The 25,850-nt window shown below is 34.8% G+C and overlaps 1 protein-coding gene across 2 annotated transcripts in view; it reads left to right on the top strand.

The window, feature by feature from the left end:
- Positions 1-690: 690 nt before the first annotated feature.
- Positions 691-25,850, top strand: part of LOC138140190 (metabotropic glutamate receptor 7-like) — a 100,018-nt gene continuing 74,858 nt past the window's right edge. Inside the window, exon 1 of one of the 2 annotated variants that reach the window (XM_069060996.1) lies at positions 691-1,293. In XM_069060996.1, the coding sequence (XP_068917097.1) occupies positions 958-1,293 (336 nt within the window). In that variant the 5' untranslated portion in view covers positions 691-957. The remainder of the gene's footprint in view (positions 1,294-25,850) is intronic. The other variant, XM_069060997.1, reaches the window with a different exon arrangement.

Genomic DNA, 25,850 nt, shown 5'->3' with positions numbered 1-25,850 from the left:
AATTGAATAATCAAGTAGGTTTTACGCTTAAAAATGAACTCCTGAACTTCGTACTTGTACACTTTTGTAAAGTGGCCTGGAAATAACTTTCGAAGGAAGGATTTTGACGTAATGATTTGGTTTTAGTTGTGCTTGTCGATTTTTCTATTTTGAAGGAACCAAGAATACCGCAAGCACCACGGTGGTACTGCTGGTATCAATTTGGGGTGTTCTCTTGGAAGTGGTGTATTGTTATCCGAAATGTCGATTATCCGATTCGTGATTTGGATAAGTAGAGATGTTTGTGGTGTTTGAAATGTTGCCAAGTTCGGAAAGCATCTGGGGTACTTGTTGAAAAGAAGTTTGTCGGTGGTTTGGTCGGATGTTAATTATATTTGAGCTTTCGGCTTTGGGAAGTCCGGCTGATGGAAAAGTTGACTTGGCGCTAATTGGGAGGGTATCGCGTGTCGTAAGAAATCGAGGTGGAGTCGGCGTGTCTGGAGGTGGCGATGAATCAATCTCCTTGCGGAAGTGGAGCTCTTAGCCGGTGCCCTCGTCGGAATCGGAGTCCTGGATGCAGGAGCAGCGTCCGAGCGGCGCTGAGCGTGGACGGCCGCCGGCGTCGCGGCTCTAGTTCCTCCATCTCTATGACAACGGGCCTCCACGCAGGTGCCAGCCAACCGCTATATATCCAATCCTCCAAAGAGGGAAATCCAGTCTAGCGCAACTTCCCTGTCGAGGAGCGCCGAAATGAGCGCGAACTGCCGCCAAACTTGAGTCTGGACTTTGCGCACTTTATGTCCCGCTGGCAGAGGCCCCAGCCTGCACCGCCCCAACCGCGCAAAATGAGACCATCTCCAGCTGCTCGAAGTGTTTCGCCCAACTGAACAATTAATTAAAACTTGATCGAAAATTAATATCGATCCCCCGGCCTAATTGGTGTTTAAATTAGTGGGTGTGCCGGCGGGGGAAGCACTCATGGGGCCGCTCGCGCTCCTCCTGCTGGTAGCGGTGGCCCGCGCGGACCTCGATGTCGAGCGGAAGCTCATCCGTATCAGAGGCGACGTCATCCTCGGCGGCATCTTCCCCATGCACGAGCAGGTCAGCGGACGCTCTGACATGCCTTGCGGCGCCGTCAAAGAGGAAAAGGGCATGCAGCGTCTCGAGGCCATGCTTTACGCCATCGACGAGATCAACAACAGCGCCGAACTACTCCCAAACGTTACCCTGGGCGCCCTCATCATAGACTCCTGCAGCAGCGACACTTACGCTCTCGAGCAGTCCATGGAGTTCGTGCGCTCCTACATGAACCAGGTAACCACCACCCCCACGCCCTCATATCATCGAACACGCCATCCAAAACCTCACACTTTCTTTACTCTTCTTCTTCTACTCCTCTTCATTAAAATTTATTTATCAAGATGACGCAATTTGCACATTTACATCCAGCCAATCTACGTAACAAAATTATTGGCCACTTTAAATCTTACGTTTCTCGATATGCACATTTGCATTAATCAACTTTACGAGTCTCTCGTGAGACTCGGTCCCGTAAAATTATATCCAGATATTTGCAACATTTTAAAAGCGCTCCATCTCGCGATTACAACCCAACAAAAATTCTAGAACTGCTGCATTTGTTGATCTTCCACAATTCCAATCATCACAAACATTACAAAAACTTTTTCCTTCGTAAATATTGTTTTATGTGCTTTGAGTATTAAAGTAATTGGGTATTTGAAGCACGTTCCAAACTAGCAGGACTGCGTCATTTCAACCATCGTATTTAAAATATTTCTAATTTTTACACAAAACAATAAACGAACAGGAAAATATAAGTGTTGTCGCATTCGAAGCTAACTTTGTTCTAGTTGTTTTGCAACTTTTTGTATGAGTTGAGATTTAAACTTCAGAGCAGGTTAGTGATGTTTTTAAGTATTTGAAAGCTTAGCTTACCACATTAGTTGCCTAACTTAGAATTCAATAATTCAAAAGTTTTTTACTTCAGCTAAAAGTTTGTCATGAGACGCCTTCTTCTGTAACTCTCCTTCGCTATCAGTTTTTAACTTATTTGTAAACAACATAAAACGGATATTGGAAATTCAAGGAAACCCAACTGTTCCTCGAACTAGCCTAATGTGGGTACAAACTGGACACAAGAGCCATATTGTCTCTGTTAAATGCATCTTTTCACATGCAAATTGTCTCACTTTTCCAACGACATAACAATATGTAAATGCACCCTCAAATTTTAGAGCTCGTTTATTCTAGCAATTGCTACTACATTGTCTGCTTTATTAAAACTACTAAATAGTGATAAAGCGTTTTGTTTGCGTGCATTTGAATTATTTTAACTGAAAACGACCGGATGCAAAATATTTCGCTTGTTTACCAATCTAGACAGCTTTTGCTTTCCAATCATAACAGCAAATCTCTGATGTGCACGAGCTTTTCGTCACTTATGATAATTAATAACAAACAGTACAAATGTTTATTAAAACGGGAAGAGCTTTTATTAAAAAGAGGGAAAGCAGCAATTTCGCTCTTTATATTAAGCTGTATATTTCAAGAACACCTTCATAATTTTGGTACATATTTTCTGGATAGGTTGTATATTACACGTCTAATTATAAGTGGAAGGTGCTTTCGTGAATGATGGCGCAAACAGGTTGGTAACAATACGCTTGTAAAAGCTTTTTATTTTAGCTCTGAACAATAATTCAGAAATTGCAGCAAGACATCTTCTTACCATTCATTCTCGATATATTTGCGCTACAGTTCCGAATTAAGTGAAATTTATTCAGGAAAAAACCAGTCGAAGGCACTAAATCTCCACGATTTAGATAACGGTTAAAATCGAATGGGTTGGCACTCTGCCATCATTTTTTCCCAAAGGTTAAGCTTTCCAAGAGCTTAAGCAATTTTTGGCACCGCTGGTTGTTCTACTGTAGTGGTGGTCAACACTTGCTAGATTTTTGCACAACTGTTGTGAACGAAACATGACGTAAATAAATATCTGTGGTGCAAGTTGATCAAAAATAAGACAAATCAGAGCAGGCGTTGCAAATTATCGGTCGTGTCGTAGCGGAATTCTATGCAAATAAGCGTTCAATGCATGGGTGTAGACAATTTTATTATTATTATCTGATACAGAATGGAGAAAATGTACAACAAGAGCAACATTTTACATTTGTAAGAACGGGTAACGCTTTATTGCCAAATGCGATGCCATTGGTAAGCAGATTTTTCGCGGAAATGTCAAAGAAACGTTAACTATGTACTCTTGTTGACCTAGAAAACAACTTTTCGATTTCGGCAAAGTTTACAGACGTTTACTGTAATTGTAAGCAACAATTATCCCAGAATAAGTGCTAAAATGGGTTTTAGCATTGAAGATAAAGCATTAATTGTTGATAACACAGGTCTACACTGATTTCGTTGTTTGCATAAAATTTACAGTTTTTGAACAATTTCGACCCCCTGATTACGAAAATGATTTTGGTTTTACGCTATCACGTCTAGTTTTTTCATAATTCGTTTATTCTTAAAATTGGAATGTTCACCTAGAATGAATGAATTAATTCAAAATTTTGATACTGTAATATTCTATGAATGTTGTTGAAAGGAATGCCTGGAAGGCATTTAAGAACGTCATAGAAAAATTTGCTTGGAAATCACAAAGATGGACTACAAAAATATTGTAAGAATCATGTTGGAAAATTTTCACATCTTGAGTGAGTTTGAAAGTGCATTTCCTATTTTCGCACTTAAATCTTTTTCCTAAAAATCTTGGTGCTATTAGCGAGGAATAAGGGGAATGTTTTTACCAAGATATAAAAGAAATGGACAGGTGATATGGAGCGTATCAATGATGGTAGATTTTTGCCGAATGTTACAGCACGATGTACCAAAAAAAAAAACCATAGAGCAGATAATCAATTAAAAGAAGTTTCCTCACAAAGCGTCAAAGATACCATTCTCATAAGGAATAAAAAATTTTGTTTGATTTTAAACCAAGAATTATTATAAACATATTATTTTCCTAAATAAATTGCTTAATTATTTTTTTGTCAATTGTGAAAAAACCTGACGTGATACAAAAAAATGAAAGGTATTTTTGTAATCAGGGCTCCAATTTTATACAAAATCAGTTATCAAAATCAAAACAACGATTAAAAAGTTTTGTTTTGTAGACCTGTGATAATTAATTCATTTTTAATAGATTTTTCGAGAGGTAGGCAACCAATAAAACAACTGTGCATAGCAAGTATACATATGCGTACGAGTCAGTCTAAGACGAACTTTTCAACAAAGCAAAAGAGGTAGCACTCTTGAGTTGTTTTCTTTTTGATCACTCGGTATGTGTACTAAACTAGACGGAAAATTTCTACACATTGATTGATTTCTTTATGACACTCGCACTAACAACTTCTACCCCATCAAATGTGAATCTGGTGCGTTTGTTTGTCGCCTGTTCTCATCGATTTTGGATATGTAGTGCAGGTGGCCAAGATAAATACAATTTCTGTAAGTGTTCGTGGGAAAAGTGCAAGGGTAACTGCAAACAAACCTTCTCGAATATCAAATAGAAATCTGCGTGCAAATCCGGCTGTTGAAATTTTCCGTTCTCAAAAATTTAACTCGCTTTTGTTTAAATTAAATTTGAATTTGGTGTCAGTTTACGGTTCGCTAAGCGACGATTAAATATGATCAACGTTCACCTGCAGTACTGCACATTGTGGATATCATTATGTGGTTTAATATCTTTCAAAACTTGATATAAACGATAACAATTAATTTTAGTGACGTGACTCTATTACGTCCAAACTGATTAGCGACATTTGCACTTGACATTCACTCACTAAAATGGAAGTCGAAATGTCCATACGAAGTTATTGTCGACATTCTGGATATTTGTAAAATGCAATAGTTTAGTGTCTCCAGTTGAAATTACTTATCTTGGAGACATGTTGATGGTGCAATTTCATGCTCCCTGAACAAGAAGATGATATTTTCAAATAACGTTGTATTAAAAATAGTTGGAAGGGGCTTAAACGCTTCAGTCTGAGATGTAACAAATGTGTGATTGCGCTATATACTTTTGGTTTTCTTTTGTATTCGTTTTAACATGAGCCAACAACAAAATGAGTTAGGTGTATTTGAAGCACAACAAATCAAGAGTGCTACCTGATATTTTGTTTGTCGAAACGTTCGTCTTAGCTCGATCGTACACTGATTTATACTTGCTATGCACACCCGTTTTATTGGTTGCCTACCTCTCCAAAAATCTATTATTAATTACTTAATTATTAATAGTTAATGCTTCATCTAACAAAACCACATCGACATTTGACATTTCCGCGAAAAATCTGCTTACCAGTGACGTAGCGTTTGGCAATAAAGCTAGTAAATTATCTGTTCTTACATGTAAATGTTGCTCTTGTTTATTTTATAAATTTTCTCCATTATCAGAAAATAATAATAAAATGTACAATTATAATTCCAACACCTAAAATTAAATTAAAAGTAGCGTTTGAGACCACAAATTGTCTACGCCCATGCATTGAACGCTTATTTGCATAGAATTCCGCTACGACATGACCGATAATTTGCAACGCCTGCTCTGATTTGTCTTCTTTTTGATTCCTTTGTATTGTGGGGGCGCAATTGGATGAATTAAGTCGGCAAATATAAATTTTGTTGTGAAGTGAGCTGTGAAAATTGAATTTTTGCATACACAAATACAGCTTTATTAATCGTCGAAAACTGTTTGATTTGGAGACCAAGTGTGAAATCGTTCATGTGGCAATTTATCAAAGCCGAAACAATTACAAGTCAAGGTGAAAGGGCTAACTCCCTAATCTGGTCTATTTTTGCCTCACGTAACAATGTAGGATAAAGAGCAAGGAACGAGAGAGTGTTTTTGATCAAAACCGCGTTTTTGCTTTCTGTCGATTCTTTCACCACCACTTTTTCCTTAACTCGTCTAGGAAAAACGTCTGATTTCGGTTTCTCAACTTTAGTTTGTCAAGATTTACCTTTTCTTTTCGGCGGAGAATCTCGTCTTTATTATCGAGCTTCCTTGACTAGACTCATTTGAAAAAATCAATGCTCTACCGAAAACTGCGTGTCAGTTACAGTTTCGAACTTCCCCGTCGAACTTTAATTGTTTTTGAAAACTTTGCAACCATAATTTACGCTGCGTTATTACGACTGGGTTTAATTACTAATTGCTGACAAAACTAGCCTCAAGTAATCTTCCGATTCGATTTATTAATGAAAACAAGGAGAAATGCGTTTTATAAAGTGGTATAAACATTGTGTTTATCCATCGTGAGCAGCCCGCAATCGGCTTAAGGCACAAAGGGAGGAGAGATTACTTCTCTTCTGGGTATCAGAAATGTTGAATTCGTAATAAAATTGAAAAATTTAATCTTCCAAGATATGTGAAATAAATAAGGAAAACGTCTTGTTTCGCGAGGAAACGTTTTCGATCCCCAAATAGCGACAACCTCTGCAATCGATCTCACAACTCTTATAAAGCAGTTTGTCTTCAGTATGAAGATCTCCGTTTATTTCTGACAGTGGTGTTATTCGCAGCAAGATAGTAACATTGCTGTCAATTCGAACTTGTGTCGTAAAGGTAACACGCCGCATTTAACAATAACAATAATAACAATAATAGACTTTATTTCTCAAAAGAAAAAAAAACAAAGACAATACAGGGCAAGCCACATAAGGTTTACTTCTGAATTTATTTTGTACGCAACCAAGAATACTAATTACGCTGACCACTTGATACCATTTATAATCTGATTTTATTTAGTAATCCACGTAGGTATGTAATTTGGCTAAAAATGTCAAAATGACAGTTGATGAATTTAATTTTTGATTTCATTAATTAGAACAGGAAAACGTCATTGTGACATTTTTAGCCAAATTACATACCTACGTTGATTACTAAATTAAATCACATTATAAATGGTATCAAGTAGTCAGCGTCATTAGTATTTTTGGTTGCGTACAAAATAAATTAAGAAATAAGCCTTATGTGACTTGCCCTGTATATAACAAAATAAAGAAATATTCTATTAAATGGTAAGAATTAGAAGGCGCAGTCTAGCTATAGCTACTCCACTCAACCTCCATAATAAAAAGAAAAGGAAAAATAGACTATATACATAATTATACTTATCTACTAAGATATTTAAAAGACATTATACAGGGTGTTATTGAAAGCTGTACAGATATTTTAACCACGAGCTACTGGATTCATGTAGAACTCGGAAAAAATATTTAAACAATTCTATGTTAAAAAATAAAATCACATTTATTTTTTGAGCTACAATTTTTTTAAATTGCTTTTAGTTTTCTACGTTGTCCTACAACCTCGTAGGTAAAATTTCGGCACATTTTAAAAATACACCCTGTATATCATGTTTATATAACATGTAGGCCAATGCGAAGTAACCTATAGGAAATATGCTTTAAAACAAGGAAACCGCATTGGTGTACGTTTTATAAAACATGGTGTATTTTTTAAATGTGCCAAAATTTTACCTACGAGGTTGTTTGACAACGTAGAAGACTAAAAGCAATTAAAAAAATTGGAGCTCAAAAAATAAATGTCATTTTATTTTTTAACATAGAATTTTTTAGATATTTTTTCCGAGTTCTACATGAAGCCAGTAGCTCGTGGTTAAAATATCTGTACAACTTTCAATAACACCCTGTATTAAGGAAGAAAAAGAAGAAAAGGAAAGTGCAAGTTAATTTCAGATAACAATTAAAGGCCACGACATATGTAATAATAAAATTAAACAGATGCAAGTACATTACTGATTAAGAGTTGATAAATCTAGTAAATGCGCCTTATATTTTATTTACATAATAAATATGAAAAAGTTGGCCTAAAATCAACTCTATTTCGGGTAACAATTTACGGCGTAAACTTTTTAAACTCTAACTTATATTGTGCCCCCGTCACGATTGTTCAAACAACTTTATGATGACGAAAACAAAATATAAATTCAAAATGTGTCGATAATTTCTCTCAAATGTTTGACACGTACGTGAATTTTTTAGCTAACGTTGTCATCGAAAGCGCCGTCACGTGTTAATGTTTAGAGCTTTGGGTCGAAGTTTGTTTAATTGTTTGTAATTCATTTTACTTGTTTCGTTAAGGAAAACTCAGTTTGTTACGCCACTTGTACATATTTTGAAAGCTCGTTAGGGAGCTTGAAAGATAATTAAGCGAGGTAGGTGTAGCTTTCAGTAGTGAGTGATTTAAATTTGAGAAAGAAACGGTAGTTATTGGATGAACGTAAGAGCATAGAACAAATAAATCGAATAAAGAGGCTGAAAAATACAAAAACGTAAACATGTCCTGTTAATCCTTTGCCGGCACTGAATTCGTTTCCGATTGAATTATCCCAAAATTTACGACGGCGTCGACGCCCAAAAATACAATTGAAACTAAGACCCGTGTGTTGTTTTTAATTGATTTTTTAAACGAGACCGATCAGGAGAGAACAAGAACAGACGGAAGAGTTGACGATTGGAGGATAATTGCTGGCACCTTGGGGGGTGTCGTCATATGTGTTTTCCGCGGAACTAATTTATTTTCATATATGGCTTGAATAGATATCAAAGAAAAGCAATCAGGAAAGTTAAAACGATTTTCGAAGTTGCAATGTTATATCGCCACGTGAGACTCAAGAGTATTTTCTTATCTGTTTTCCCGTTTCTATAAAACCTGTACCAACTCTAAACGGAAGCTCCAATTATTTTAAATTTGTGCCACCCCGAACACCAACTTTAATAATTAAGATGTTAAACACCACTCTCATCGGTGAATTTAAGCGAAATACATTTTTCTTCTCCGGGAAACGTGGAAATTATTTTTTCCCACTGGGTCGCGTTTTATTTGGAGAGTTTTACAAAGGTTTGTTTGATGAAAACAAAATTACGTTTAACTGCGTTTTCAGAACGCAAAGCACTCTCACAACCTTCATCAAGAATAACGCGTTTTAGATTAGTACTAAACTGGAGTCGGTGCTGTGTCATGGAAATTTATATATTTTGTAAGTTTCAACAAAACTTTTCTAAATTATTGAATAATGGAAGTGACCGAAAATATTTCAAAGTTTTCCAACTGTCAACTGTCCAACTGTCAAAGTTTCAGAAAAACACGAACAATTACACGACCAGACAGTGGTTTTGACTTTATCGTAAACTTCCAACAGGTATTTGTTAATAAAACTTAGCTGCACGCTATTTCTACATCTTTCAAGTGGTATCATGATCGCAGTCAAGTCAACAAATTCAACCAACTCCACCTCCTGCACAGGTAAAATAAACATCTGATTCTAAAAGTTGTAATTAAAGCAGCGTAAACTTAATTAACAGAGTTTTCTGTAAAGTTTGTGTTACCTGATTATTATTCTCCCGATTTTGAGCCTATTGAAAACTTTTGGCATAATAATCGAGACCAGTATAAGTTCGGAAACTTCCTAGATATCGATGAACGTGACAGAGAAACACATAACGCAATAAAAAATATGTTTGGGACGTGAAGGACCTCACAAAGCAAACACGTTCGTTTTACTCGAAAGCTAACTACACATATTTTTTATTCGCCTCTGTGGTGGCAAAGCTACGAAATATTTAATTTGTTTGAGTAGTTGTCACACGTTCCCGGTTATTTAGCTAAAAAATTATTTTCTTCTGTAACCGTTTTACGTGAAGCGTCTTACACACTCGATCAATGCGATTGCCCCTGCAAACATGATCAACAATCCATCGGGAAATGTTCTACAGTCCCGGTGGTCTCGTTCGTCCTTGATAATATGTAAAGTAGGTTCCCTAAAATATGGATTATCCGTCCCATATACGTATTACACCTACCAAATCAATTTCACTATAATGTAGACTAATGTTACACGCGTCCTGCATATATACATTTCCTTGTTTATTATTTTTTAAACTATAAATAACGGTGTTCTAAATTACTCAAAACAACAAAAGAGTCTTCAACAACCTGATACAGAACACGGTGTAGTTATTACCTGTGGTAATTTTTTAATTTCAAATTATATTATTTTAAAGCCCCTCGATTTTAGGCAACCAAATAATCACATCAATTTTTTAAATAGTGTAAGGGGTACACCGTTCTGTAGACGTTAAAAACATCAATAATAACCAGTTATAATTAATTTATTTTAAATATACAGGGTGTTTTTGAAAGTTGTGCAGATATTTTAATAACGAGCTACTGGCTTCAACTCGGAAAAAATATTTAAAAAATTCTATGTCAAAAAATAAAATGACATTTATTTGGCGAAGTAACCTCAAGGAAATAAGCTTTAAAACAAGGAAACCGCATTGGTATACGTTTTATAAAATATGATATACAGGGTGTATTTTTAAAATGTGCCGAAATTTTACCTACGAGGTTGTTTGACAACGTAGAAGACTAAAAGCAATTAATAAAAATTGTAGCTCAAAAAATAAATGTCATTTTATTTTTTGACATAGAATTTTTTAAATACTTTTTTCCGAGTTCTACATGAAGCCAGTAGCTCGTGGTTAAAATTTCTGCACAACTTTCAAAAACACCCTGTAGATTACAGCAGGATATTGAATATAATTACTTTATTATCAAATAACGTTTGTTGGCGCTTTAGTTAACTCCTCAAACTCTGCAGGAATTTCAATATCTTAAACAACTTCATAACGCACGTGTGTGTGATTGTTTTGCAGAGCTGTAAGTGCATTTTAGAACATGTGCATTCATTTTTCCCGACAACGTTAAACCGATGAAAGCATTTAATGATATTTTCCCTCTGTAATGTTTGATGTTATTTTTGCGGTCGGTGAAAATTTACTCTTGATATAATCGTTCCAAGTCCATGCTCAAAATTTATTTGCTGGATAAACGCGTCTGTACGAATACTAAAATTTTCTCGCAAAATTAATTCAACTAATGTCGCGTATTCTCGTGAGCTGTAAGTGGCCACATTTACGTCGTATCGATAAATTTCGAAATAAGACAAAAAAAAATTATTCACGGTTGGGAAATTTTAAAAGAGAGCTTTTTATAAATATTTAACGAGAAATCGAGTTTTTAAATCGGTTCGCTATTATGTGCGATTACGAACTATGAATAATTGGAAAAGAGAAAGATAAAAACGTGTAGCAATTTTTCTTGCGCAACAGATGGATGGGTGTAATTAAATTTATATTAAGAATGATGGGATTTGGTCACAATGACCGTGATTTTCCTATCAATAAAATTTGCATTAATCTTGAGCGACTTTATCGTGTGGATGACAAAAGGTTCTACTTTTCACTTCGTCGAGAAGTTTGCCGATACCCTTTTATCAAATGGATTTAACTTTAAAAATATCACTAAAAAGCGAATCACTGTAATTATACAATAACAATTTAAGTTGGTGCGGTTGCGAATTGTTATCTCCAATCTAAATTTGAAACTTGGTAAGTTTCAATCTTTTGACAACTATCATTTTGTCTTTACGACGTTTCCATAGATCGGCTTATCTATTTAGCAATTTGTCTGATAAATATGGACGTAAAAGGAACACCGACTATTAAAAGGAAATTTCCGTGATGAACGTATATATTAAATTGGAATTTTATGTGACGATACTTTTTCAGCAAAGCTCCAGTAAAACTCGTAACTTTAAAAACAAAGACTACAAGGTTTGACAAATCAATATGTCAAGTCAAATATTACAAGGACAAAAGTAAAAGTGTCCTTGCATTTTATCTTGCTCTCCCCGGACTGTTAAAGATATTCTGTTCGATAACGAGCCCGAGGGATGTCTCACTAATATCATGCAAATGTGATTTATTTCGGGAAATAAGTGCCAAAAGAGTTGCAAGCCGCAAACACTTTTCGTTACCGTAATAAACATCAGGATATCAAAGTTCCCCTCAAAAATCCGGAAATATGTAATAGTATTAAACGTGGAGGGTGAATTGTAAACGTTTTAAAAGCAAATTTACGACGTAAATATTAGGCACCCCGTCGCTCCAGGACCAGAGATCCACGTACCCAAACCGCGCAACGGTTAATCTAATTATGTCAAGAAAGTAATTACTTGAGCCTTTGCGGGTGAGGCGTATTCAAATTTGCACTTGCCTTGAGATTGTCAAAAACTACCAAAAATCTCAATTGCAAATTTGTAGCTGTTTGCTCGAAATTTAGTATTTATCACCGAGTGAACTCTCGGAGAATTTTAAAATTCATTGGGGTAATTTGCAATCTGTGTGAAATATTGGTTATCGCTTGAATTCATTTAAAATAGCAAGAGTAGGAGAATAAAGCGTGCACGTGACAGGCCATATTTAAAAAATTACACCCATTTAAACTGCCATCGAGAAGCTCGAATCAGATAAGGAAAGTTACACATCGATGAGCTTTGCCAGGATAATCCCTGAATGCTAATTAAACTAGTGCTTTTGTTAAAACGACCACAAAGTACTCGTAAAGCAATTATGCTACAACAATTTCATCTAAAGGTCATGCCAATTATTTGCAGATATTCAAGTAAGGTAATACTTTTTTGCAATCATTTTGAAGTATTGTCAATTTAGTTTCTTGAAGGGCATCTCTCGAGACGTCTTTTCAATTCTGAAACTTACAGCCACGTCCCTTTAGAGAAACTATGAGGTTGTATCGATATTGCCCTTGCTGTCATTAAACCCACATAAATTTATTGATTCGCAACTGTACTCTATATAAATTACGAAATCGATAAGAAAATGATCAAGTGAAATAATTATTTATGTATTTATGAATAATTCATGAAATTCATTTTGGCTGACAAGTTTTTCATAACGACAAACAAATGATTTGTAAATACGAATCTCTTAAAAAAAATTTTGTTGGGATCAAATAAAATCAATTAAGCGGGAGGGAATAGAAGTGACGGGTATGGCAGATATTTTGCGTTGTTGGTTAAAAATTCAGTTAGGGGTTGAACAGTGCAACATAATTCGATGAGGGTTTAAATTATGTTAGTCGGAAACAATTTCTTAGCTGTCGTTAAAAATGAAGCTGTAAACAACTCCTCTGCAATATTTATTGGCTTCCTCTCGTGAAAACCTGAAATATTTAGTCGAGCACGTACGCTGAACTACGAGTATTAATATTCACCAGAAACTATCGTAATTCATAATAATTATTTTTGGCCCTGGAGGGTATTTCTCCGGCTTTATGATGGTTTTGGTTCGAATCCCTCGTCGGTTGTGACGATTTCTCCATGAAAACGGAGCTCCGCCATAATTCTAGCTCTTCATGAATTTTCTGAAATTTGCTAGACGTTTCTATAGCCGCGATGGAATCCTCCATTCTTCACAATATTTACTACTACAGGTCTACCAAAATCAATAGTCCTTGATCTACCCCCACAAATCGACAAAAAGACCCCCACAAATCGACAAAAAGACGACCACGAAAAAAACAATTAAATTGCATCGGGTTTCCTTTAATTGATATTTCCTTTAAGCAACATTTTAATTGTGCGTATTGCTCGGTGAATATTCTGTTCAGGTTTGAATCCTTTAATCTGTGCTTTGAGGCAACGTTGTTAATGTTAATCTGACGTAGGAAATGAACATATAGTTAAGACATAACATAATTAGTTAAACAAATCCTTTTAAGGCGAGCCTAACCAGAAGCTGCCTAAATTCACTTGCCCTAATAGCGAAGACGGGGAATTCCAATTGCTGACTCGGTTCCATCTTAATATTCCTTAGTTCGGGGTTCGTAATTACACAAGATAATCCACACTAACATGTTTACTTGACTACTAAAGATTCGATAAAAATACTCGCAAAATCAATAGGCTTTAATCAACAGTCGATTCTACAACATGTCGACGTCAACGAAAGTTTTAAAGGATGTCACGCTCAAAATCTCCCTAAAATAGGCCACACTCGACATGTTAAATAATGGATAATATATACTGATCTGCGTAAACATCAACCAGAAAATATCGACAGTTTTTATTAAAATTTTCACCAGACAAAGTCTGACTGAATAATTTTATATCTCGAAAAAATCAAGCGCAACTAACTCGACGAAACTATCACCTGATTTGCATCCGATTGAGTTGGATGGGAACACCATTACAAAATTTATTTTATACAAGGTGTCTCAGCTAAGACTTTCGAGCCTAATAACTCAGTTATTTTGCAGCGGATTTGTGAAATTTAAAATGCAGATATTTTAGACGGTGAAGAATAAAATCCCATTAATGCAATCACCCAAGTCTTAAAAACGTAATTTTTACATGCCTTTTTGGAATGTTGAATCAATTAAGATTTACATAAGAAATTGATCGTCAATAAAAAATGCTGTAGGGAAAAACTTGTCTGGTTTGCAAGAAAAAAGCAAAAAACTGTGTTAAACGTGGCTGTAAATGCAAAAACGTAGACGCGTATGAAACAAACGCACAATTTTGCAGAATTTTGGTCATCCCTTTTCGCAGAAGCGCAGGTGACATATTTGACGTTTATCTTGCTAACCTTACAAACACTTACAAAGTTAAAGACAACACTTGGACGTAATTTATTATACTGGATGCTTTAATTCTTCCATAAAGGACTAAAACACGATCGGGATATTTTAGCAAGGTAATTTAGTTCACGTACGCTTCCTGTGTCTTCAAATAAATTGACGACTCTCTTAATCTTACATTTTGTAAAGCTACATTTGGAGAGTGTTCCACGAGAAAACGAACTGTGTCATTAAAGTTCTTACGACATTTTTTTTCCTTTTTCAACAATATTGAAATTTCTGCCGCTGTAGTCTATTTTTAGAGTATTTTCAATAAATTTTCACAATTTGACGTTTCTAATAAACCGCGCCCAATTTTGATGGACTTTAAAGTGTGTACAAAATGTTGCTTGGCAATTAATCATCAATTGTTTCAAAAGGTAACTGCTCAAATACCTTCAAATTTTGCATTAAATTTTTAACGATAAAATCTAATCTTTTCGGTGAATTAGACAAGTGATTTACTTAATTGTTTGTGTAGACCCCTATTTTTTTATGTTTTAACAATCTAATAATAATCGCGCATAATTTTCGATAAAGGAAACATGTGTTAAAATGACATTTTTTTAATTTGAGGTAATTTTATTATTACTAATTGAACCTTTACGGTCTAAAATATCTGCATTTTAAATTTCATAAAAATCCATTGGCAAATGACCGAGATATTAGGTTCGAAAGTCTCGGCTGAGACACCCTGTACTTCTTGCAGCTCCAACACAAAATTTTGACGAATAGACATGTGCAGCTTGAACAGGATTTTTACAGCACTCAGCAAAGATCATCGCGTAAAACCGACGTGCGAATTTTTTTTTATTATGTCAGACTCTAAAATGATTGGCAGTAATGCCATCATGGATTATGAATTATAAATTATTTAAAACTGAATCTAGGCGCTGTTTTAAACTGTATTTTGTGTTGCATAAGATTAAATTTTCGCGGGAACTCTACGGTGAATGACTCTGTATAAGTTAATTTAAAGTATTTCACCGCCAAAAACACTTTTTTAACAAAATAATTGGATTTACTTATGGTTTTTAGAATATTTTTTGTGATTAATTCCCATGTACATCAAACGTGCTTGTTCAGCCAATCAGAACGCTTGCTTTCATCCAATCAAAAATCTTTATCGCGATAAAAAGTCCTACTACTCTGTCATCTGTCAAAAGTGATTAAAATTGCATGCTACTCCTGTCATATTCTCAAATTGTTTTTAATAACGGTATTATAAATAAATAAATATCTAACGTTAAAGTTTGTATTCTGGAATTAATCTTGCCAAAAATAACACGACCTAGTTTTTTATATCTGATAAATTTACCAATTTTCACTTAAACATTTTTGCTTTAGACAATTTTACCGTCGAAGCAACATTCAATGGTAATCATGCAACATTGCAATTTTTTCCTCTCTAGTGAGGAAAAACCAACTTTCCTCACTATTTTGCGAGAAGAAAGTTAAGCTTTCTGGGCATGTCGTAGAAAAAAGACTTGATAAGCATTGCGTCAAAAATATTGAAATTACCTAATCAAATTTATGGTAGAAAGTGAATCCAGGTAAAAACCTTCCTATTGGTCAACTGGGTTTGGCACAGTACATTATCTCATAAATACATTTTGTGGGGGTAGTTAGTGTGTCTATTCTTAAAATAAAATAAGAAAAACTGTGACAGAAGTATTATTAGGTATATCAAATATTGTGCCGCAGTTTTAGAAGGTTGAGAACTACTGGTTTACACGAACGTGCAATGTTTATAAAGAATCGATTGTGAATGAACCATTCGTCTTAAAACACTGATTTTTCAAATTGCAGATTAAAAACACAAACAACGCAAAAAGTGAGGTTAGATTGAAACAGCTGATTAACCACTCGCCTTTAAAAAGACTGATTTTGCAATCTGCATAAACACGCAAAAAGTGAGGTTAGGTTTAAACAGCTGATCAGATTTGACTCTTCAACGCCAACTTCGATGCCAAATTAAAAAAAAAAACACCCGTTATTTTCCAATATGAAAACATAGTAACAACTTAGACAAAGATGAATTTTTGGCTAAATAAAACAAACAGTTTGATGATTGCATTAACAAGGATTTGGGCCAAAAATATTACAATTAATAAAATTTACGGTAGAAAGTGAATACAGGAAGTAAAAACCTCCCTATTGGCCAAACTGGTTTGCCACAGCACACTGCCTGGCAAATATATTTTGTGTGGGCCATTAGTGCGTCTCCGGCAGATACAAAAATGTTTGGACAAAATGTTTAACTCCCAGTTGAAAAAAGTATTTTCCAAACGAAACAACTCGTAATCTGATCCACCAATATTTAATTACGGCCTCTTTTACCTCTGCAAGTAAACAGTCCGACTAATTAATCGCTGTGTGTGACAAGCGGGTAGGAAGAAACATGGATCCAGAAACCAGAAAGGACAGTCTCAACCCCTCACATGACACGACCAAATCGAAACCAACATTAAACACGAAACATTTCTTGCTGTGCAATTATTAGCAGTGTTTAGCAAGTTTTGTGAAAATTTCTCGACTGCTGACTACAGTCTCAAAGCTCACGAAGGAATTCGCGTGGGAAGTTTAGTTACAAACTTCGGGATGAATTGAAAGAAAGATGGAAATTGAAAATGATTACCGCTCGCTTACATGAAATTACATAAGATTCTTGAGGGTGTCTCGTAATTCTATTCAGAAATCTTGCGGAGCAACACACAAAAGTAAATCGAATACTTCAACTTAGAATATCGTTCGATTGAAAAGCGTGATTGTTTATTAGTCTGGACTCGATTTGGGCACCACCAACCAGATTTCTGGATTTTTCGCCCCCATACAATGAAAGTTTTTAATTAAATTTGTAGAAGGCCACACTTGAAAGCTGATTGCAAAAAAAGTACTTTGGTAAATTATGATGAACTCTGAGGAACTACAAACAATGTATTTTTTGTAGCTTTCGTGCTTGTTGCCGCTTTTATTTGTTAGAATATTGAAAGGTTTCCGCATTAAAGCACAATTTTGTGTGAGCTGTAGCGCTTCCCGGGGATAATTATTGAGATGAAACTTTTTAGCATTTTTGACGTGTCACATGACGTGGGAAAATGTACGAGTTCTTGGCTTTTTAACGTGTTTCATGTCCCATAAAAACAACAGTAACAGTCCTTAATCACACCCGTGCAAAGTCTTGCTACTTTTCATTTATATGGTAATTTTTTACGATTTATTTGTGGTTTTAGAAAGGAGTTATCGTAATTTCCTGCAAGCGCTTCGCAATGAATTCATAAGAGCATAAGAGAAAATTGTTGCGTTTGCGGCGGTGAGATTTCCACATACAAAAATTTTTCTTGAGCATTATTCAAAATGGTGTGCGGAAGTTGACTTTTCAATATTTTCTCTGGAAGATCTTGCTCGAACGTTATAGCTATTTCGCTAAACTGTGTTGACCTTTCGCGTTTGCTTCTCTGTTAAAATGCATCCCTTGACGGATGAAAACAAAGGATCTTAGAGCAATCGGGGTGCAGTTTCCAATTAAAATCTTCCGTCCAATTAATGCAGTCCTTGTCTCATCCGCTTCTGCGACTGCATTGGATCAATCTCCAATTATCGCCAATTACGAAAAATTTCCGATAAATCTGAAAAATAACATTTCTTTCGTAATGAATGATTGGAAACACGATACGAAGGACTTTCAACGTACCACTTGTCTGATCCGTGGAGATTTACACTTATAAAGTTCTGACGTCGAAAATCTGGTTGTTTGTTTCAGCTGACTCATCACAAACCTTTCATCTCAAACATAGTAAAGTTGCTGCCAACCTTTCAACTCGAATTATTTTTAAAAATCCATCTAGGAGCTCGTTCGTAAATAAACAACAAGCTCAAATGAAGTCGAGCTTAATTCACATTTCTTAACTTATTAACCGCTCCAGCATCCAGGCCGTCTCCATTTCACTTTTTCCGCACGCGATTGCTCTTTCATGAACTGTCAGGTTTCGATATGGCAAAAATCATTCCATTTATGCCTTGATTTAAAAACATGGAAATTTTGCCAAGTCAATAGTAATGCGGTTTATTGCTTTGTGCAGTTCTTATCGATTTATGAACCGACGAAACTTCCACCAGAACAAACTTTTACACTACAACAGTTCTGCACTAGACGTCTCTGGCTTATGCTCACAACAATATTTATAATCTCGCATTTATTTCTACGTAAATTTCTAACCAAGCACATAAACCAGATGATGAAACCACACCTCACCGGCTGGAATCGACTTATTTTCAGGAGGAAAACTCAACTGGAATAAAATTAAAGTAACTTTTCTTCATCACTTTTAAAGTGCTGTACTTCAGAGAGGACATGGGACTCAACTTAGAAAAACTTTCTTATTCGTTTAGCTTTAAATACGAGTAGTTTGTTCTTTGCTACCGCTTATTCCCTTGATCTGGCGACAGATGCTCACTTCCACCAAACAATCTTTAGATGAAGTTGTACCGAGTCACAGATATACAGGGTGTATCTGAAATACGTGTGTTAATGTTAACCAGTGGAAGAACTCGCCAATTTATGAAACTTTTCTCTATAACATTTTTACGAAAAAGCATTACAAATTGATTTAAAAATTGGAATAAATTAACCATCAAAGTGTATACCCGCCTATAGCTAAGGGCGAAAATGTTCTATTCTGCTTTGTAAAAAAAGTTAATTGTTATAGAAAAAAGTACTAAATCCTCATGGTTACGAAAAAATAGAAATTAGTTAATTACACAAAACGACTCGTTTGGTAAAAATTGTGGAAATTGTAGAAATTTTGCGAATTTTGCAAAATGTTATAGAGAAAAGTTTCATAAATTGGCGAGTTCTTCCACTGGTTAAAATTAACACACGTATTTCAGATACACCCTGTATTCTTCAAATCAATTTTTCATTCTCCTTCTTTTAACAGAATTCTTGCCGCAAACGCAAAACTACCGTGCGATCAACAATTACTTAGATAAGGGGCGGCTATGACTTTCAGATTTTTCGTATCTTTGATAACAAACGTCAAACAACTGTCACTATGAATCAAATTTTAACGCAAAACTGGTTTTTACTTCAGAAGATTCATCATGGGATCGTAATGGTGTTTTCAATAACGGAGAATGGACCTGCTTGGCTGAGTTATGCAACTTAAAATACTTCCGTGCATCCAGAGCATCTGGTTGTCTAGATTCGGACATACGTTTATATTTCCAACGCCTTCTTTGGTCTAAATAATTGTTGACCGCATGGTACAAAGTCACATGAAGAGATTAGAATTCTATGAATTGGGGGTGGTGTCTTGCACTGTAAGGTTGTGCTCCATCTTGGAGGCGAGTCCTTGCTTGGTATTTAATTTTTTCGGCATCGTCCTCGTTTTCGTTAAATTAAGGTAAATACCACAATGCAAATTTAATCTGGTTTATTGTGTAAGTTGGGTGAAGTCTTCTTTTATCGAGTTCTTTCTTTGCCTCTGTTATTACCTTAGTATTTGCTATATAACGCCGTATAAATAAGATCTCGGTGTTGAATGTATTTTCTCTGTTTACATAAAAATCAAATATTTATTCTTCTGTAATTCTTTCTGTTGGGAGTTGGAAAAGGGAGTTATTATTTGAGTTTATTACATATTTCGTCGTGCTGTCGGAGGTGGGTTTAATTTATAGAGGCGACCTCTACTGGTGTCACTTTCAGAACAATAAACCCTTAAAAATGACTCCAATTCGTTGTAGCCAGGACAAGGTTACTTTCGCTTTGCGTCATTTAGTTATTGGTGAAGGTTCGTATTGTGAGACCTCCTTGACGTAAATATCAATTGCCGTGATATATGACCTAATTTTCTTATTATCTTCCGGCTCGCGTGATTATTTATAACTGACCGGTGCACCAAAGGTTATTGTTTTGTTCGAGTCCTGAAAGAAGAAGAATATTTGTACCTTGGACTAGATTCCAGCATCCGATAATACAAAAGACGAGTCACTAAATCGGCTTAACACTGACAGCGCAGCTGATTGAAATGTACACCGTCTGACTCTTGGGTGTTTTATCTTTGATAATTAAACGAAAGGCTGGAAAGCACCGACCTGAATCACGAATCCTGCAAAACTCCTGCTCGGACCGAAAATTGTGTTGTCACACATTCAAAATGTAACAGGACGTGCCGCTGGAACTCGTGTCTTTGAAATAAAACACCCTTAAACTTGGCCGTATCTTTGAAATAAAATATCCGGCCATAGAGAAAACCTTTCCCTTTGTGTCGATGTGGGTCTTATAGTTGTAAGTGTTTCCTATAGAGCCTTTAAATCGGGATTTTTATATACAAGATGAGTGGCAAGTCTCCTTCACACCTCCATCTCTTTATCCGAGCACTTAACTGCGTTTTTTTGACAGGACGCTGCTCACCACCAAACTAAAATTGTCGTTGAAACTACGCCAAATTCTCACGGGAATTTAAAACAACTTGATAGAAACAAAGTTGCTCGGGTTGATGTTGGGATGGACCAATTTGCAGGACTCAAAAACCGCTAAATGAAATTACGAGAGAACAGAAGCTGCGCTTCCACAAAATGTGATGAACAATTAACAGAAATGAAGACGTCAGGGATGAATGCATGCTCAGAGAAATTGAATTATGTTGTTACAGTTGCTGCGACACTAAATGTGGTGCAACAATCGATTTTATCGAAACATTCAACTAGTCGGCATGTTTGATGTGCTAGATGGGATCAGAATTTATAACAATTTGCGCCAGTGTCGAGCATATTAAATTGTAGAAAATTACAAAGCATTGTAAGCTCCAGTTAAAATTACAAAAGAATTATTATACATATGTTTACAATTTCGTGTGCTATCTATTAGGTCATCATTTATGTATACATTATTACATTAATGAATTTAATTTTCTAAATATCACGAAAGCTTCATTTTATATTATTCGATATGTTCACGATGTGTCTAATTAATTTTGTTACATGTATATTTTAATAATAATGATGAATTAATCATCATTACCAATATTTTTTATCAAGTAATGATTATTTATTCTAAAGCACCATTTGCTATATTATTATTATACACCATTTATTCTTTTAAACACCCACTCTTGACACAATATCCAAGCCGGACTTCATTGATTCGGCATTATGGACAACAGGATACAGGGTGTCCCAGAATGAACCAGCTAATTTTAACCACGAGCTACCAGCTTCATGTAGAACTCGGAAAAAATATTTAAAAAATTCTGTCAAAAAATAAAATGACATTTAATAAAATTTTATAAAATATGATATACAAGGGTGTATTTTTAAAATATGCCGAAATTGTACTTACGAGGTTGTGGGACAACGTAGAAGACTACAAGCATTTAAAAAAAATCGTACCTCAAAAATTACCTAAATGTCATTTTATTTTTTGACATAGAATTTTTTAAATATGTATTTTTTCCGAGTTCTACATGAAGTCAGTAGCTCATGGTTAAAATTATGCTAGTTCATTCTGGGACACCTGTATACAGTGCGTTTTTTTAACTGTTGCCATAGGGAATTGCATGGTAAGAATTATATACTCAATTTCATATAAATGTGCATCTAAGCAAGCCATGAAAATCTGATTTTCTGTTGGTAGTAAAGCTAAAGCTAGTGACTTTAACTTTCAAAGTTGCTTGCTCTGCGCGAACCCGATTTGACTAATTTTTTAGTTTTTGTCCATTTTAACATTGCTGATTACAAAAGCAACGTTACGTCTTTTTACTGATTAAATTAAAGTAATTCGTATTTGTTTTTGTCTTTGTATTTTTACCAAGTAAAGATTTATTGGACATGACCTTCATAAATGTGATTTTTGTAATGTAACTAAATTAAAGGTGCTTTTACAAATGCACAGCTCACTTGATGAACATTTATATGAAATCAATTATACCCCTGTAAACTTATGCATTATGATCCACTGCAGATTTGGTGCTAATTTTTATTTTAGTAATAAAACGTTAATAAGGCTACGTAGTTTTACTCTTCAAGGTTGAATAATTAATGAACGTAAATAATTTGACAAAAAACGTAGTAGGCGAAATGGGAACAAAAATTAGGTTTTATATTTTAATTTATTATTTATTTTCATCATAGTCTCGAAGGGATCTCGCTATTTATTTTTTAAATGAAAGTGACAAAAGTCAACTTCAAATGTGAGCCTGTTAAAAACGATAGCGGCAAGAAAATTTTTTTCACAACTTTTTCGACAGTTTAGGATATTGAATTGTTTAAAAAATCTTCCAACTTTTTTCAAAAATGGTTTGGATATTTTCATCAGAACAAAAGTTAACAGGGGGTATAAGTTTTATCATTCAGTTCCCTATGACAACAGTTAAAAAAAAACGCACTGTATACATATCAAGTAATGAAACAATGAACTGGCAATGAAACACGTTTCTCTCGGCTCCCATCCAAATATTGACCACACGCAGCGCTGCTTAACTTCTCTAATCCAAGCATTCGGTGGATTAAAACTCACCTAAAATATACCGGGTGTCCGCTAGAAAAGTTCTGCTGGTGTTTTTGCGATATGTATTTGACTTTAACCTTTAAACATTAAATGTTTTAGTTGATTTGAAAAAATCAATTTGGCCCAATTTTTTTGGAAAATTTTCAAAATGTTCAAATTATGTAGTTTGAAAATCAAGTATGCTATTGTTTAAGTAGCAAACGGTAACCATTTTTATTTTTCGTACATTTTATATTTCTCACCTAGTAATTATTTTGAAATTGTAACAAAAATCTTATTACATATTTCTCTTCTTATTTGTTGTTAATAGCATAACTAAACATTTCTTTTCTTTGTCCTACTACTCATTACTCTACCTATATGAACTGAATTTTTTTATTCGATTAATTCCCACATACATTAAACGTGCGTTTTTATTGCGATAAAAACGTCCTACTGCTCCTGCCAAAAGTGATTAAAATTGTATGGTACTCCTGTCAGATTTGACATTAGCTATCTCTTAAAAATATTGTATACCATACACACCTGTCACGTTGAAACAAGGAAGTAACGACGATTCTCAAATTGTTTTTGTGTTTTTAATAACTGTATTATAAATAAATAATTAACGTTAAAGTTTGTATTCTGGAATTAATTTTGCCAAAAATAAGACGACCTAATTTTTTATATTTGATAAATTTCCCAATTTTCACTTAAACATTTTCAAAGGTTAAACCCTCGAGCTAAAGCTCTCGGGCCTAACCAGAATAAAAATGCCCAAATTCAACTCGTAAAATTGTAAAAGCAAAAAATATTCGTAAAATTGAAAAATTTATCCGATAAAAAAATTAGGGGCCAGTTTACAGAAGCGAAATTAAGTTAATCGTAATCAAATGCGAGATTAACTGAACACATGATCAGATTGAACCAATCGAAGTTTCGGATTCATGAGTTAATCGCGCATTAAAATTTAATTCGAATTAAATATTTAATTCCCTTTCTATAAACTGCCCCCTAGGTCTTGTTATTTCACCTGCGATAAAATTATTCAGTTTCTGAACTTCAAAATCAACATCTGCAAAACTTTCCTGTAACGTAACTATAACTTTTTTTAGACAGACGTACTGAAAAAGATGTCACTAAAAATACAGGGTGTTGTTTAAAATTTTGAAGTGGGGGTGGCTGGGGGCAGAGTAATAGCATCTACATGAAATTACGTCCTTCCATGGTCTGACTCACATTTTAAAATTTCAAATTTGTAACTTAAAGATACAGGGTGTCCCAAAATTGGCGCACTAACTACTTACTACCTTATCGAGGATGTTTAAATGTACATGAAAAAAAATATGTAAAAAAATTTCCAGAGACAAAAACACCAAAAAATAAATCATTCAATTAACGATAATGCAATGTAAAGAAAGATATACTCGTACATCATTACCTTGCAATATTGTTTTTACGATTTTCAACTCTTCTAAATTCTCTATTACGCAGGATTAGATATTGGTAGTGAGTGATCTTGTACTTTGTGATAATACCAACGATTCAAGGTAGTTGTCATGGCAATTTAATGCATATATTTCGAAATAATTGACGTATTAAGTGCCACTTTTAAAGACCGCCAAATTAGCAAATACATAAGTCCAATAGAATTTTTTTAACATTTGTCTGACGTTTACGGTAGTCTCTTCTACACTGTAGTGCACCGTTAGTGCGCCATTTTTGGGACACCTTGTATAAACGCATTCGAAGTTTTTGAACGAACAGCCTGTATATTATTATATAAATCTAATAAGCTTTTAAAGGAAAGCATTTCTGAAATTCAATTAATTATCATTTTATTATTAGAGCTTATAAGAGGACGATTGTAGACTTACTCACTTATAAAACAAGAAATTAACTCTGAGTAACCTAATTAAGAGATAATTATGAACTTATCTTATTTTCAGCGCCAGTATTTTTGCAATTAGGCGGAATGATGATTAATTCGTTTATGAATTCTGTACCAATAAACAATTATGAGTTTTCATTAAAATCGCGTACAAATTAGATAAGAGTTCGTTAATGCGATTGCGTAATTATCAGGTGTTTCATGTCAGAGAGTATAATATTAAACAATTAGTTTAATTGGGTTGTTTTGCAACATTTGTACGTTTAATGAAATTAAACGAATTCCGTGGCAACAAGAAATTTCCTGTATTTATGAATCCATAAAAGCGACCGTCTGCTACAGTGTGGAGATTTAAACGGCGTTAGTGGACCGAAATAATTTGTGAAGACAATCATATTAATTTCGGTTGTAAATAGGACCTGGAACCGACCACGAAAACGTATAAATCTGGCAGCTGTGATATGAATATTTCATCGGAAAATTCCGCGCTGTATATTTGAAGAAAATATAAACTTGTGTCTTACACGTAACACTTCCAAATGAAAAACGGAAGAGTGACGTGAAAGTGTTATTTAAATTTTCCAGTTTCGTGCGTGCTGAACAAATAAAAAGAAATCTCACAGTTTCACTCGTTCAGATAAAGTGGCCGTTTAAATACTTTTTTCGATGAAAACTTGCCATTATTTTGTTCTCATTTATGAAGCGGAAGTCAACTTCACAATTTAGGAACATATAACCCAGGAAAGTGAAGCGAGGCACCGGATGGTGGAAAGCATCCGTTTGCTTGCAGAAATTTGCACAGCTTTCAACCTCCTTCGCAGCAATCGCTTCCTTTCCTGTTCATTTGCACCGAGTCCTGTCTCCGTGCTTTTATTAGCACAACAGCTAATCACACATCTACCTCCTGA

Source organism: Tenebrio molitor, chromosome X, assembly GCF_963966145.1.
Source record: "Tenebrio molitor chromosome X, icTenMoli1.1, whole genome shotgun sequence".
NCBI classification, from domain to species: Eukaryota; Metazoa; Arthropoda; class Insecta; order Coleoptera; family Tenebrionidae; genus Tenebrio; species Tenebrio molitor.
This window is presented reverse-complemented; position numbering and strand designations above follow the sequence as displayed.